Source organism: Suricata suricatta, chromosome 8 (genome assembly GCF_006229205.1).
Source record: "Suricata suricatta isolate VVHF042 chromosome 8, meerkat_22Aug2017_6uvM2_HiC, whole genome shotgun sequence".
In the NCBI taxonomy this organism is placed as follows: domain Eukaryota; kingdom Metazoa; phylum Chordata; class Mammalia; order Carnivora; family Herpestidae; genus Suricata; species Suricata suricatta.
Window position 1 is genome coordinate 41,613,318 of NC_043707.1, and position 16,473 is coordinate 41,629,790.

General features: G+C 38.1%; 1 protein-coding gene across 3 annotated transcripts in view; it reads left to right on the forward strand.

Moving 5' to 3' along the window:
* Nucleotides 1-16,473, forward strand: part of RNF115 (ring finger protein 115) — an 80,673-nt gene that overhangs the window by 14,858 nt on the left and 49,342 nt on the right. For 2 of the 3 annotated variants that reach the window (XM_029946209.1, XM_029946208.1), the window contains exons 3-4: nucleotides 11,891-11,949; nucleotides 15,679-15,736. In XM_029946209.1, coding sequence (XP_029802069.1) covers nucleotides 11,891-11,949; nucleotides 15,679-15,736 — 117 coding nt within the window. Of the gene's footprint in view, nucleotides 1-11,890; nucleotides 11,950-12,770; nucleotides 12,823-15,678; nucleotides 15,737-16,473 lie in introns of all 3 variants that reach the window. The other variant, XM_029946207.1, reaches the window with a different exon arrangement.

Below are 16,473 nucleotides of genomic sequence, written 5' to 3' on the forward strand. Positions count from 1 at the left end.
CATTCCCCTATTTGCCCTTTTATGATACAGAATGGCATATTAATGGTTCTGAAAAATCATTCAGTGTAGCAACATACTTAATAGTGTTATTTAATCCAGTCTTTTACAGATATTTTTTTCTTTTATTTCTTTATAGACTTTATAGACTACATGGTTTGAGAAATGTTCCATGTTAAAATTGCTCAGAGGAATTTATTAGAATCTACAATTTGTTGAAAATTGTTATGTTCCAGGTACTATTCATTGAAGTGTGACTTGCCCAAGTTGGTTTGTTTCTCTGTGCTCCCAGTCCAGTTTTGTTTAAACTTCAGATTCACTGCTTTTAACCACTTAGGCTCTTCTGAAACATTGCTCACTTCTTATTTTGAGGCTAAGTAACCAAAGATAAGGATATTCAGAGAAGTTTGTTTTATGGGCCTTTACTTCCCTAAGTGTGATTTCATTAGAACATACACTTTGTACATGATTTCAGTGGTTTTAATCCCAAGCATCCTTACCAAGCATGCTTCTGTTTCTGTACCATGCTTTGGATATGGAGCTTCAAATATATTTTCTGGGAGAATAAATATTGTCAGTTTATGTAAGAAGATTCTATCAGCCTAAGCTAAATGCAAGAAGATAAACATTATCCTCTAAACTGATACAAACTGGTACTGTGGTACACATCAGAGCTAAAGATAAACTTTTTGGGTCATTTGCCATTTTTATATCTATGCCTCTGAGTGGTTTTTGCTACCTCTAGTGTGAGCAAAGAACATTATAACAATCTATCGTGGCTATATTGTGTTGTATGAAGTTAACTTTTTCTCTAATAATTTTAGTTTAGTATATTTTTTTTCTTAGAAAATTTGGCTTCTTATTTATCTGATCAAGCTTATATTAAGTAATATTTTGTCCTGTGACCTGATTTTCTGCCTTGTTATATAATGTGCTAAAGAAAGTTGGTCGATTACACATACACTCCTGTTTAGAGGCCCTGATAATGTCAGTGTTCAGTCATGCTCTGGAATGAAGGAACAAAATGGTGAAAGTTGTGCATGTTAACTGTTCTTAAAGAGTAAGACCACAAATCAAAGCAATTTTATTGGCCTGGAAGTGGATCACAGCTCTTCAAACAGTATTTAAATTGTGTAGGTATCTTTGTAAAAACTGGAGTCTGATATCTTCTTTCTTTGCTTTTTCTTTCTTTCTTTCTTTTTTGTAAACTGGTTTTCTTTCTAATTAATAACCAAGGGAACAGTCATTTAGGATTTTTGGAGTTCAAAATGCTTAAATTGGAAACTTTCATCTTATTTTTTTATTTTATTAAAAATTTTTTCTTTAATGTTTTGTTTTTGAGAGAGGGAGAAAGACAGCATGAGCTGGGGAGGGTCAGAGAGAGAGGGAGACGCAGAATCTGAAGACGGGCTCCAGGCTTTGAGCTAGCTGTCAGCACAGAGCCTGACACTGGGTTCAAACCCATGAACCATCAGATCATGACCTGAGCTGAAGTCAGCTGCTTAACCAACTGAGCCATCCAGGTGCCCCTTTCGTCTTCTTTTTAAATGAATAGTTGGCCACGTGAATGAGCGAAACTTTCTTGTTTTCCTGAAGGAGAGTTGGGGGAGACAAGTAAATGAGGACTGCATTTGTGTTCTAGTTTTATAGATGGAGAAACAGGTCTTAAAAAGACCATGAAGGTAATGCTAGAATTGGAAACAGAACCGCAAAGTTTTATTGTCTTTGTATGGTTTTTTTTTTAATGTTTATTCATTTTTGAGAGAGAGAAAGAGAGAGAGAGGGAGACACAGAAACCCAAGCAGGCTCCAGGCTCTGAGCTGTCGGCATAGAGCCCGACACAGGCAACCCATGAACTGCGGGGTCATGACCTGAGCTGAAATTGGACGCTTAAATGACTGAGCCACCTAGGTACTCCTGTTGTGTTTGTTTTGTGGTACACTTGATGCTTTTGAAAAGGGAGGAAGTGTACCTTGGTCTGAAAAGAAGTAATCATAAGGGATTTATGGAAAAGGTCTCTAGAACAAAGCAGTGTCTTTTTACCTATAGACGTGAGCCAGCCTGAAATTCTGGGTGTGGTGGGTTCTGGCGTAGGAGCTATGCTGTGTTTCAGTTTGTGTTCCTAATCCTTCCAATTCGGGAGTTTCTGAATAGTTTTGCTAGGTGGTACTCAAAGAGAATATGAGCAAGAGGATATGACTAAATATTGTGATCTTACATTTTTGATTCTGTTACACAAGACAGAATAGGCTTCTGTTTCAGATAAAATTTAAAAACCCCACTCAGATGCTGATAGTGAACACATAGAAAAGCAAAGCTGTGGGAATTAGAAAATAAATGGAAAGTCTATTTCATGTTCTGAATAAGTATTGGACACAAATTTGCATAAAGTTCAAGAGTATGTAAATTTCAGCATGGGATTTAATATAAATAAGTCTGAGCTTGTAGCTCATTGTCCTGCCAAAACCTCACATTTTTTGATAATCAGTCCCTTGAAATACAAGAAGGAAAAGAAAGCAATGCATTAAAACCACACTTTCCCTTTCTCTTCAGTATTCCAAGTGCTTTGTGCACTCTTGTGCTGTTCTTCTAAGTGGGTAAGCATTGGGGCTAAGCTATACTTAGGGAGTTGTTCTTGATTCAGACTATTAATGGTGAAAAATATTTCTGCTTGTGGGTATTTTTAGATGGAATAGGCAGTGGAGCATCTGAAGCAGTTTATTCAAGTGTACCTGCCTCTGAGCATCTCCACTAGGGTTTTATACAGTAAACTTTTGGACCCGAGGGGAAAGCAGCTTAGTTTGGTGCAAACAACTGGGTTCCTATTATCAATGATGCTGGGTAACTAGGTTTGTTAAACTCCTCTTTTATAGATGAAATGAGAGAAATGACCTAATGAACTTCTTTAAGTAAAACTTTGTGACTGCGAGGACTATATATGTTGGCAGTATTTTGGTTGGGGAGGTTCATGTGATGATTCACTGTATTAATGTTGAAGCAGAGAAGAGAGATTTCCACAGTGCCAGCTGTATAATGGACACTTATCATTGTCTTGGCTTGTCTCACCTCTTATTTTATTTTCATTTATTTTAGAGGGAGAGTGCACACATGCAAGTGAGGAAGAGGGGCGTGGGCGGTGGGGAGGAGGGGAGAAAGAATCATAAGCAGGCTCCACGCTCAGCATGGAGCCTGATGCAGGGCTCAATCCCACAATCCTGGGATCATGATCTGAGCCAAACTCAAGAGTTGGATACTCAACCGACCAAGCTACACAGGCATCCTTACCCCTCCTCCTTTCTTCCAACATAAACCTCTTATGCTTAAAATTCAAAACTTTGAGTATATGAGTATATCAGAATGACAGTAAGAACAAGGCCTGAGTGTGAGATGAATGTAGAGGTAGAGAGAGACTGTGTTTGGTTCCTGTTTGAGCCTTTTACAAATTTACCTTAATTCACAGACATTTCCCCAAGTTAGAGTTAAGATTACCTCTGAAAAAAAATTGGGAAAATTAAAATGTAAAGTAACTATTTTAGAAGTGACTCAAGAGATAAGCACTTAAAATCCAGTCTCATAATCTCATTATAGAGCAAGACTAAACTGTGATTGTAACTAAGAAAACATAGCCAAGTAATAGTATTATGTAGTTGTCAGGAGAAACAGTGTGTCTCTTAGAAGGAGGTATGGGAATTGTGGGTCAGCAGCGAAGAGTAGAAAGGAAAGTCAGAGGCAAACATCAGCTGTGCTCTTCCCAGTGCTGCCCAAGGGGAGAGGAATCTCAGGTCCTTGATTTTGAGGATCTGGTTCATCAGAGTGGGGGTGGGTATATATTAGGCTACTGTAGAATGATGACACATGCTGTGTATCCACTTGTCTTACTGCTCTGATTCTCTCCTTATTGAGCACATGATTATAATCTCTAATAAGTTAATAACTATATTTATTAAATGTCTGCTATCTAATGTGCCAGTCACTGAATTAGGTATTTTGCAGACATCTTAATCTTTATAATGTACAGCAGTGAAGCAAGCCTCTCCATTTCATTTGAGGAAATTGAGTCTCAGAAAGGTATTGTGACTTACGCAAGACTGTAGTATCTAATTAGTAGAGACCTGAGATTAGAAATCAGGTCCCTGATTTTAAAACTCTTTCCTTCCTTTGTGCCATGAGGCTTTTTGGACAGATTTGCCTATTGAGAAAGACTGTTGATAGTAAAAGTCAATGGGCCATTTGATAACTCTCTTTTCATTGAAATTAAGTAAATTGGCATTTTGGGTTTTATGTATGTGACCTCTGAATTTGTCTTATGAATTTTTTTCTAAGAGACAGATCTTATCTTGTTCTGCTAAATTAGATTTCTGAGTTTGTGAGGTTGAGGGCTTCAGACCTTGGACTGTGTGTTTCTCAGGATAATGCTCCCCTGTAAGAGAGGGAGGGGCTGAATGGCTGCTGAATTTCCCAGCGCCTTGTTTGGCCTTGCTATAAACTTTTCTTTCCAGTCCTCAGAAATTTATAGTTTCTATTCCTTTCTCTAAAAACATAGTTATTTTTTTTAAGAAATATTTTTTAATGTTTTTTATTTATTTTTGAGACAGAGAGAGACAGAGCATGAGAGTGGGAGGGGCAGAGAGAGGGAGACACAGGCTCCAGGCTCTGAGCTAGGTGTCAGCACAGAGCCCGACGCGGGGCTTGAACCCACAAACGTAAGATCTGACCTGAGCCAAAGTTGGAGGCTTAACCGACTGAGCCACCCAGGCGCCCCAAAACACAGTTATTTTTAATCAGTGTGTAATGAAAAGAGTATGAGAGAAAACCAGGATTCAAAGCTCTTTTCTAATACTTGGGGCAATGCACAGCTTTCTATTACCGGCTGCCAAATCACCCAGAATTTAGTGTCTTAAACACAGTAATTTATTATCTCTCATATTTCTGTGGATTTACACAGTTCAGCTGGTCAATTCTCACTTGGGATCTTTCATATAGTTGTGGTCAGATAGTGCCTTGTGATGGAGCCCTCTGAAGGCTCTACTGGGCTGGACCTCCAAGCTGGTGTTTTCCTTTTACGGTCCAGTCCTTGTCTGATGTCTTGGTATCTCCGCACGGCCTCTCTCTCCGGCAGAGAGGTGGGACCTCTGTGGCTGCTCAGGACACTGAGTCAGGAAGCAGAAGCTGTCAGGCAGTTAATGGCTTTCTCTGGAACTGGCCCAGTATTCTGTCGGTCAGAAAAGTCCCAAAGCCCACTCCCCTCCCCTAATTCAAAGGAGGTGTAAGAGAAGGTCACATTGCAAAAGAGCATGATGTGGATTGGGAGATTTTGATGAGACTGTCTTTGGAAAATCAGGTCTGCTACAGGCAGCTTATTTCACGTTCTTATCTGCAAAATAAAAATAACAATATTCACCTCAAAGATGAAGAGAAATCATAGGTGTTTCACAAACATAAGTACTCTTCTCCTGTAATTCTTCGACCTAGTAGATTCTTTTTTTTTGCTCCAATTTTATTTTATTTTTAAAAATTATTTTAATTTACATTCAAGTTAGCATATAGTGTAATAATGATTCAGGAGTCAATTCCAGTGATTCATCCTCTATGTATAACCCCCAGTGCTCATCCCAACAAGTGTGTTCCTTAGGTGCCCTTCACCCATTGAGCCTATTCTCCCAACCCCAGTTCCTCCAGCAACAGTTTGTTCTCTGTGTTTAAGAGTCTATTATATTTTGTCCCCCTCCCTGTTTTTATATTATTTTTGTTTCTCTTCCATTATGTTGATCTGTGTTGTATCTTAAATTCTATGTATGTGTGAAGTCATACGATATTTGCCTTTCTCTGACTCATTTCACTTAGTCACTACCCTGTAGTTCCATCCACATAGTTGCAAATGGCAAGATTTCATTCTTTTTGATTCCTGAGTAATACTCCATCTTCTTTATCCATACATCTGTCGATGGAAATTAGGGCTCTTTCCATACTTTGGCTATTGTTGATAGCGCTGCTATAAACATTGGGGTGCAAGTGCCCCTTCAAAACAGCACACCTCTGTCCCTTGGTTATATCCCCAGTAGTGCAATTGCTGGGTCTTAGGATAGTTCTGTTTTTAACCTTTTGAGGACCCTCCATACTGTTTTCCAGAGTGGCTGCACAAGCAGTACAAAAGAGATCCTCTTTCTCCACATCCTCACCATCTGTTGTTGCTGTAGTTGTTAATGTTAGCCATCCTGATGGGTGTGAGGTGGTATCTCATAATGGCTTTAATTTGTATTTCCCTAATGATGAGTGATGTTGAGCATTTTTTCATGTGTTTGTTAGCCATCTGGATGTCTTTGGAGAAGTGTCCATTCATGTCTTTGCCCATTTGTTCACTGGATAATTTGATTTTGGGGTGTTTATTTTAAAAAGTTCTTTATAAATATTGGAGATTAACCCTTTATTTGATGTGTCATTGCAAATATCATCTCCCATTCCTTCAGTTGCCTTTTAGTTTTGCTGATTGTTTCATTTGCCGCGCAGAAGACTTTTATCTTGATGAGGTCCCAGTAGTTCATTTTTTGCTTTTGTTTCCTTTGACTCAGAGACTTGTTGAGTAAGAAGTTGCTGCAGCTGAGGTCATAGAGGTTTTTGCTTTCTCCTCGAGGACTATGATGGCTTCCTGTCTTACATTTAGGTCTTTCATTCATTTTGAGTTTATTTTTGTGTATGATGTAAGACAGTGGTCCAAGTTCATTTTTCTGCATGTCACTGTCCAGTTTTCCCAGCACCATTTGCTGAAGAGACTATTTTTTTTAATAGTTTATGAAGAGATTGTTTTTATTCCATTGGATACTCTTTCCTGCTTTGTCAAAGATTAGTTGGTCATACGTTTGTGGGTCCATTGCTGGGTTCTCTGTTCTGTTCCACTGATCTGAGTTTCTGTTTTTTGTCAGTACCATACTGTCTTGATGATTACAGCCTGTAATACAGCTAGAAGTTTGGGATTGTGATGCCTCCAGCTTTGGTTTTCTTTTTCAGGATTGCTTTGGTTATTTGGGTCTTTTCTGGTTGCATACAAATTTTAGGATTGTTGTTCTAGTTAATAGATTATTTCTAACCTACTTTTACTTTGGGTCACAGTTTGTTTAGTACATGGTTTGATTAACATTTTCCTGACCTATCTTTCTCAGACGGATATAACTTAAAACAAAAAACTTTATCATGGGAAAATTTAAACATATCAATAATAGTATAAGAAGTATACTAGTATAAAATAAGTATAATAGTATAAGAAGCCCACATATACCCAGCCATTAATTATCAAGTCAGTCGTATTTCATGCATCTCTACCCTCAGTCAATATCATGTCTCCAGATTAGTTTGAAGCAATTGTTACAATTTTTAAGTCCTTATTATTATTTGTTGTTGTTGCTTTTTAAAATATCTTTTATTTTAGAGAGTGTGTGTGTGAGCAGGGGAGAGGGGCAGAGGGAAAGAGAGAGAATCTTAAGCAGACTCCACGCTCGGTGTAGAGCCCAATGCGGGGTCATGATCTGAGCCAAAACCAATAGTTGGACACTCAACCAACTGAGCCACTCAGGCGCCCCACGATGTTTTAGTCTTTCGAGTGAAGGAGTTCCCTTGGTTCAGCTGGGACTCAGGAAATATCATGACTAGTGTGACTCGAGAAGAAAAATGGTGGTAGTAAGTTGAGTGCTATCAAGCCTTTAAAAAGAAAATCTAGAAGCTGAACTATAACATCTTTAGAATGTTATTTTGGGATTTTCAGGCTTCTAAGAGAAGTGAGATAATTTTCTAAGAACAGCCCTTTGTTCTAAGAACAGACTACTGAAGTATGTAAGAGACAAGTGGACGTTTTTTACTTTGATCATTAGAGAATGACAAGCTTATGAATTCCAAAAAGATCTGTTTGTTTTGTAATGTTTATTGCAGGAGAGATAATCTACAGCTGAGATATTTGTTTTATATTAGCTGCTTTTATCAAGAATAATTTACAGAACATTTGGAATGAGTTTTGGTTCTGTTTTCTGTAATCAAAATAGAATTATTTAGAAAGGTTTGATTATTTGTAAATGGAAGGTGTACCTAGTGATAGGAGGAACACCACAGTACTTGTCAGTTTGGTTTGACCCTGTTCTGTGAAGGAGCTATGGTGCTGACAGCCTGGTTCCTAGAACTGTGCCTGGGATCGTCTTCCCAATTGTGATATCTGCCTTTTGAATTATTTTCTCTCCATAACATCTTTTCTCTTAACATCATTTTGGAAGTTCAGTATCAGTGTAGATGACCCTTTAACTCTGAAGACCTTCCTCCCTATTCCACTTCAGCCACCTACTCCCAAAGCTGTATCTTGGATTTTGTGATCATCCAGAACTGTTCTACCTCTGAGACCTCAGCCTCCACTATCTCAAGGTCCACCCATAACTCCTTAAGTTTTCAGCTCTTACAGTCTTTACTTGCACTCTACCTGTTGTATCAGATTCTGGTACTTTGACTCTTATTTGTGAAGTGTGTGGCAAGTAATTTCATGTTCATGTAGTCAGTAAGTATTTGTTGAACACCTGTCTGTTCTGTGCATATAGAGGTAATCAGAAGTGATCTGCACCTTGCCATTATGAAACTTTAAGTTTACTGAATGGAGATAGACATTAAAAGGCATGTAAAAATATGTACTTGCAAATTTTGGTAAGTGCTATAAAGTAATAAAGAAGGAGCTGTAGAGGAAAATAATACAAGGGGATCAGAAGATGGGCGAAATAGGTGAAGGGGATTAAGTGGTACACTTACAATTATGAAGTAAATAAGTCACAGGGATGAAAAATACAACATAGGGAATACTGTCAGTAATACGGTAACAACTTTGGTGACAGTAACTACACTTACTGTGATCGTTTTATAATATATGTATTGAGTCACTATGTTGTACTTTTGAAACCAGTATAGTATCTTATATCAATTGTTCTTCAATTAAAAAAAAAAAGAATAAGAGGAAGCTACTTTAAATTCGGTGATGAAAGAAGGATTTTCTGACATGACATTAAAATGGAGGCTAAAAGATTAGAAGTTCCTTGCCATGCCCGAAGTTAGAGGAATAGTATTTTGGTTATAGAAGCAGTATATATGGAAGCCTAGAGGCAGGGTGAGCTTGATGAGTCAGAAGAAATGAAGGCCCATGTGGCTGGAATGTACTGAGGGAGGGAGGGTAGCCTGAAGTAATATGGGCCAGTTAGAGACTAGCTGAATCAGGGCTTTAAAAGTCATGTTTAAGAGTTTGATTTTATACAAAATGTCTTGGGAAATAGTTAAAAGGTATTAAGCTGGGAAATGACATAGTCTGTTTTTATGTTTTAAAAAAGATCATTCTGTCTTTAGTTTGCAGAAGAGATGAAAGGCTACAACACTTAAGAGGAAAGGTATTTCTGTGTCTAAGTCCAGTGCTGGCTTAAGTGAAGATAGTGTGGCATTGGGGCATGGAGTAGATTTGAGAAATATATTCAAGCTAGGAGTGTCAGGATCTGATGATTGAATGTTGGAAGAGAGCAGAGACGGAGGTATCAGGAATGATTCCCAGGTTTGCAGTATGAGTAAACTGGTGTGCCACCTCTTCAGGGGTGTGTGTGTGTGTGTGTGTGTGTGTGTGTGTGTGTGTAAGAGAGGTGGTCTGGGGTGGAGATACACATTTGGGACGTGTTCCGTATAGAGAATATTGAAAACATTGGGAGTGAGTGAGAGGAGAGGGAGGAAATCATAGGACCCAGCACTAAGATTGTGATTGATTCCTTTTTTGAATGTTTGTTTATTTTTGAGAGGGTTCCGTGGGGGAGGGGTGGTGAGAGGGAGACTTGAGGATCTGAAGCAGGCTCTGTGCTGACAGCAGAGAGCTGATGTGGGGCTCGAACTCACGAACCGTGAGATCATGACCTGAGCTGAAGTCAGACACTCAAACAACTGAGCTACCCAGGCATCCTGTAATTGATTCCTTTTTTTCTGTATAACATTCGACCTTAGAATAGATTTAAGGTTAGCCTTCTGAAATCAATCTCATTGGCACTCAGATAAACTTTCTTAGTGGGTGAGAAAGGGATAGAGTTACTGCTACTTAGGAGGCTGGAGGGTGAAGGAGTAGAGGGAGGGGCTTAGGGATTTATATGGTCTCCAGATTATTTTATTTCTGGACCAGTTTACAGTATGCCAGTTATGAGTGTTTCTCAACCTTCATGTGGGTAGCAGAGAAAAAATTTGAGAGCTTCTGAACCACAGGTTAACATTCATAGTAAATCTGAAGTTTTCCACAATCTTGTCCTCGCCTGCCTGTCCACACAGATCACAACCACTCCCCTCCAGACTCCATGCGTGTTATAGTCTGTTGTTATAATCCTCAGCCCATAATTTCCTTTTTCATTGAGCAAATGGATGAATAATTTAAGTCTCTATTTTAGAGAAAGCCTTCCCTGATTCTGTTAGGCAGACTTTGGCCTTTCCTTATATTCCCAGTGTGCATTGATTATAGCAATTATTTTATTAAATTTTACTGTTTCTTGGATAGACTATATCCTCACCCAACTAATTTCCTTGATGGAAGGGATTGGTCTTTTTTTCTTTATATCTCTTTTAAGAAAGCATTTTAATGTTTGAATTGCCATTCTGTTTTTGAGTAGCCAAATATGGCTTACATCACTTTCTGATAAGATGAAGTTTATTTAAGGTTTAGAAAATATAGGAAGCAAGAAAATAGTTGAAAATGTCTTTCCTAGATCCTTTTTAATAGGTAGTTAAAATATATATTTTAAAACTATAAGAAGGCAGTCTCTAATGTGTATTCTTTCTTACCATTATCAATACTTGATATTTATTTAAAAGAAAGATTTGGGGCACCTTGGTGGCTCAGTTGGTTAAGCATCAGACTTTGGCTCTGGTCATGATCTTGTATTTTGTGAGTTCAAGCCCCATGTCCGGCTCTGTGCTGACAGTTCAGAGCCTGGAGCTTGCTTCGGATTCTGTGTCTCTCTGTGTCTCCTTCTCTCTGCCCCTCCTCTGCTTGCACTCTGTCTCTGCCTGTCTCTCAAAAATAAGTAAAAACATGAAAAAATATAAATAAATAAATAAATAAATAAATAAATAAATAAAAGATTCCAGGTACTGAAGGAAGTAGAGGCTGATTTAATGAAATTGTTTTAGTTATTTGAATTAATACTTTTTTTTAATGTTTATTTATTTTGAAAGAGAGTGAGCGTGCACTTGGGAGGGGCAGAGAGAGAAGGAGAGAGAGAATCCCAAGCACTCTCTGTACTGTCAGCATGGAGCCTGACGCAGGGCTCGATCTCACAAACTATGAGATCACCACCTGAGTCAAAAATCAAGAGTCGAACACTCAACTGAGTAAGCCTCCCAAGGTGGCCCTAAATTAACATTTCTGTTAAATACCTAAGAATGTTAAGTTTTATTAAGAACCATTTTGGTAGTAAAAAAACAGATTAGAAATGTTGTAAAATTTCACTGTAAGTTCCTGGTCTACCAGTTGATTTATACAATGATTCAGTTTGTGTCTCTTATATGTATGTAGTAAAACATAGCAGTTTTTGTACCTGTCAATATTATCTTTTACTGCTCTGATATTTAGTGGAGATTTTTTATTAGATTTGAAGAGAAAATTAGGTCATGAGTTTATTCCAGTTTTTTAAAAAATCAGCCCAAATGAAGAGCTCTCAGGGAGGACCTCTGACGAAGCCATTCTGCACATTTCTTATGGAATTCTGTATTTGCCAGAGTGCGATAGAAAAACACTCTGGTCAGCAAGTATGTGTAACATTTCATAGCCTCAGCGTATGTACAGCATATCATCCTGAAACTACATACTTACCTTTCTAATGAAAGACTTTTATTTATTTTTTCCTTTCTTTTATAGGAATATATTTGTCCCAGATGTGAATCAGGCTTTATTGAAGAAGTGACAGATGATTCCAGGTATTGTACAAGCTCATGAATAAATCAGGCATTCATTTATCAAAATTATTTTGTCAGCATCTACTGTATGAATAGAAAGAAATTTGTTTCATAACTTAACACTGCTGAGAAAGAGGGAGGAAAAGTGGCAGAGGGAAGGGTAATAAAAATGGGAAGATTTGGAATGCGAGCCGATGAGAGGCACTACTTCTGATTATGTGTAGGTGGCATTCCTTGGAAGCCTCTGTATCCATATCAGTAAATCTGGTAAGTTTTCATTCATTTTCTGAGATTTGGTGTTCTTTTAGATCATTGGGTGGTTTTTAGTGACCGCTTTATTGCCTGAAGGGGAATTACTGTAACAGATCTTTGGTGGGCGGGGGAGCCACTTCTGACAAAGATACCTAACAAGGTAAATAGGCTTTTAGGGAGGTGGAGCCGTTAGGTCCCTTGTTACTAAAATTATTGCAGTCAGACTTAACGCCGCCTTGTCACTGCAATACTAATATTGGGGTTTGTGGTGCTTGAAATTGGTCTTATTAAAGGTATAAAACCTATAAAAAGGTGCACTATTTATGAGTGACAGTATTTTATATTACATCTTGGTTAATATGAATAAAACTATAAAAAATAAACAGAATCACATTGATAGGATGGCCGTTTTTGGCTAAACATAATGGCACGTTTGTTCTTTTGTGGCTCTGTGGTTAGATAGTGGTTGGACAAATGAAGAAATACTGACTGGATAAAAAGAACCTGTAATTTGAAGCTTCTTTTCATCTTGGAGTGACTTTGGAGGTTTTAATGGAAGTAAATAATTCCTTTACTGTTGCTGTTGGCAGATGCTAAAGTTGAAGGTCCCTTCCACAACCAGGAAAAACTACACATATTACAGTATGTACTACTAGTGTAACTTGATTACTGATTGGCAATTATATGTATACATGAACTGGTGGTTTTGGGCCAGTATATGGCATGAGATCACGTTTGGTACAGACACTGATGTGTCGATCTAATGGCTTTGTTTTCAAATAACATAATACCAGCTCTAAACCTGTAAGAGTAGCATGACAGCACAAGTAGCAGTTTTGTGTGAATGGCATGCTAACTTGGGTTAGCTCTTTATTTGTGCTATTTTAATTGCATCAAATACTTATTGCAGACACTTAATGGGGTGCATGTGCTAAATAAGGAGCATATGGGTTGTTGGGAAGCAATTAATGGACTTATTTTTTTTTCCGAATTTTTTTAGTAGTAACCCTGGTTTCTTTATCCCTGTATAAAAGTATGGTTATAAGTGCAGATGGTGATCAACTGCAGGATCAATTTTTTTTTTTAGCAGGGAACTGTGAATTTTATGGATCCTGCGTTCACTTCACCTAATTCTTGTCCTTGTCCCTTTGTAGGTCAGAGGTTGTCCTGTACAAGTGCTATTGGTAGCAAATACTCAGATGTAAAGATTATGTCTTTTAAAAGATCAGTATTTTGTTTATGTAGTCTTTAAATGTTTATTTTGAGAGAGAGTGTGTGCCTATGCGTGCACAAGCAGGGGAGGGGCAGAGAGGGAGAGAGAACTCCAAGTAGGCTCCATGTGCTGAACCAGATGTGGGGCTTTATCTCATAACCATGAGATCATGACCTGAGCTGAAACCAAAAGTCTTAATGGACTGAGCCACCTAGGTGCCCCTGAAAGATCAGGGTTTTAAATGGTTGAAGAAATCTTTTCCTTAGAATCAGCATCCTGGCGCTAATGTGGTATTCCCTTCTATGAAGTTCCTAAACATTTGCTGATTTGCATACTTAGCAATTACAGTGTCAGTAGTGGATGGTAAAAATTAATAGAGAAGAGGTCCTTATGTGTAAGTACTGGGTAATGGGCTCCAGATGCTACTAGACATTGACCAGAGGGGCATCTTGTAAGTTTTCTTAAGCTTTGTAACATTTCTCAGAAGATGTTGCTTCTCTATGATTAGCCCTTTTACTTTTTTTTTTTAATGTTTATTTTTGAGAGACAGAGAGGGAGACACAGAATCAGAAGCAGGCTCCAGGCTCTGAGCTGTCAATACAGAGTCTGACACAGGGCTCGAACCCATGAACTGTGAGATCATGACCTAAGCTGAATGAAGACAGCTGCTTAACTGACTGAGCCACCCAGGTGCCCTCTAGCCCTTTCACTCTTAAACTGTGGAGGAATTTTAAGGAAAGGGAATGTTGAGGGAGTTTCAAGGGGAGCAGAACTGTAAAAAATAGTTGACAGCTTTAATTACCAAGGGTATTTGAATCTCTGAAACTGTGTAGTAAAGGCAGGAAAGAGGCCTGGAAACTGTCTAGGCTTGAGCAATAAAATGGGTAGATGGTGGTAGTTGAATTATTTCCTTAATTTAGCATAAACATATTAGTACTTCTGGGCTTGTCCTACATTTGAAATGTTTTTTTCAAACGTGTTTTTAACTTTTGAAATAAATGTAAGTGTTAAATGGTTTCTAATTCGCAAATAAGGCCTGAGCATGACTACATAGAGAATGGCATTAGCTTTACTATTTCACTTTTGGTTCTGTACTAACCAGAGTGTGTTTGCTTCCTGAACGAGCTGAGCACAATGACTGGATTGGTGGTCTGAAAATGAAAGCTATTTATAGTAGTTTGTGGACTTGTATCATTGGAGTGATTGTATGTATATGTTGGTAGCCTTGTGTCTCTTGAAGTGAAAGTGGTATCTAGCAGTTCTTCTGATTCTCTCTATCCGCCCCCCCAAATGTTAGCCATTTTCCTCTCTCTCTCTCTCTCTCTCTCTCTTTTTTTTTTTTTTTTTTTTTTGCAAATTTCATGGGACAGTGGGATCTAATATTTCTCCCTAATCTTTAGGCGTAGTTATTTTATTGTTTCCACATTCAATTTTAGCTCAACAACTTTTATTTTCAAGTTATCAGCATAGGATATAGCATTTCAGGTTTCCAAAAATGATGAGGGTTCTATATAATGTCTGACACCCAGTAAACACTTTACATATGTTTGTGGTATTAATACAGTCTTCACCCTCTGAATTTATATTTGGGAAAGGAGGGAAGGGTTAGAAATGGATGAGACAAATACTGGATATTTATAATATGATAGAATTTAAAATCAAAGTCAAAGTGCAGAGGGGTGCGGAGGATCCTCATTTGTTTGGTGAGTTCAGAAAAGACTTAATGAAGGAGGTAGCATTTGAGATGGGCCCTGAAGGATGTATAGGATAATCAAAGAATAGGAAAAACTGTCAGAAGGAGAAAAACTATTTCTTGAGTTCTTTCATAATGTGCTAAGTAACATACCAGACCCCTGGCAGTACTATATTTAATCATCCCCAAGTAGATTCACATGCTGTGTTCATCTGGTAGTTGAATGATTTTTTAGTGAAACGTTTTGAGAATCTTGTTTTAGTTCTTCGCCTCTTTGAGAATACATGTTTTTCTTCTCTGCCTAGGTCAAATTTGAATTGCATTGCTGGCCGTGGGTCCTTCTTCCTATTCTGTGGTGGCCCCTCTTTCCAATTTTTCGCTTGATTTATGCTTGATTTTGTAGTTTGTTAAAATGTTTTTCATAGATTAATCCACATGCCAGTTCTTCATAATTTCCTTCGTAGGTGTCACGTTGGGATGAGTTATTTTTCCTTATTGAGCTTTGTTCTCATTGTGCCATTCTATATTTAGCTTCTGGGAGGGAAGCTTGTTCCTAGGAATAGAACCGGCACTCATTCCTTTTTCTCTTCAGTTTTTTAGGTGGTGGTGGCAGCCGGATAGACAATAGCACGTCAACACATTTTGCAGAGGTAAGTTTTCCTTTGGCTGTAGGGATTCTGTAGGGAGTGGGTGGGTGTTAAAATCATGACAGATTTTCACTTTCCAGTGCAGCAAAACTTCAGAATCTATAAGAAAAATGTGGGCAAGAGTAGCCCTCAGGAAGATGTGATTTTAGTAGTTGGGCCTTTGGCATGTTACTTTTGATAAATCCTTGATTAAGAGAGAGTAACCTCCTTGATCTGTGCTCTTTTAAACCTGGTGGTGTTTTCAATTCAGTTTTCTATTTCCTGAATTGTGTGTATGGTGTGAGAAACAAGACTGTGGTGTTTGTGAGACAACAGTGCTGTGTACTTTGTTTTGAGGATGTGACAGCCAAGTAAAGAGCAGGCAGAATGAGTTGTAATTGAAGTCACAATGACGCACAGTCTTCAACTGTGCACAGAGGTACTGCTTTGTAGAGGTTGCCTCTAAGGAGCATGGTGGTTTGTGTGATTGGAGTTAGGGGCCAGATGAAGAAAACTGTATTTACTTGCCTTCCAGATCTCAAGATGGGGCCTATAATTAATTTCCAGTTCTTTATATAATGTAGTATCCATATTTTGGGGGAAAACAATTCAACTATGATTTGAAAATAAAGATTAGTCTGCATCTTAGAATACCATTTTTAGGCTAAATTCAGAGAAATTTTCTTTTTCATTTTATTCATTGACTTAAAATTCCTTGTTTGTTTGCCTTTGATAATTTTAACCATTTTTAAGTGTATAGG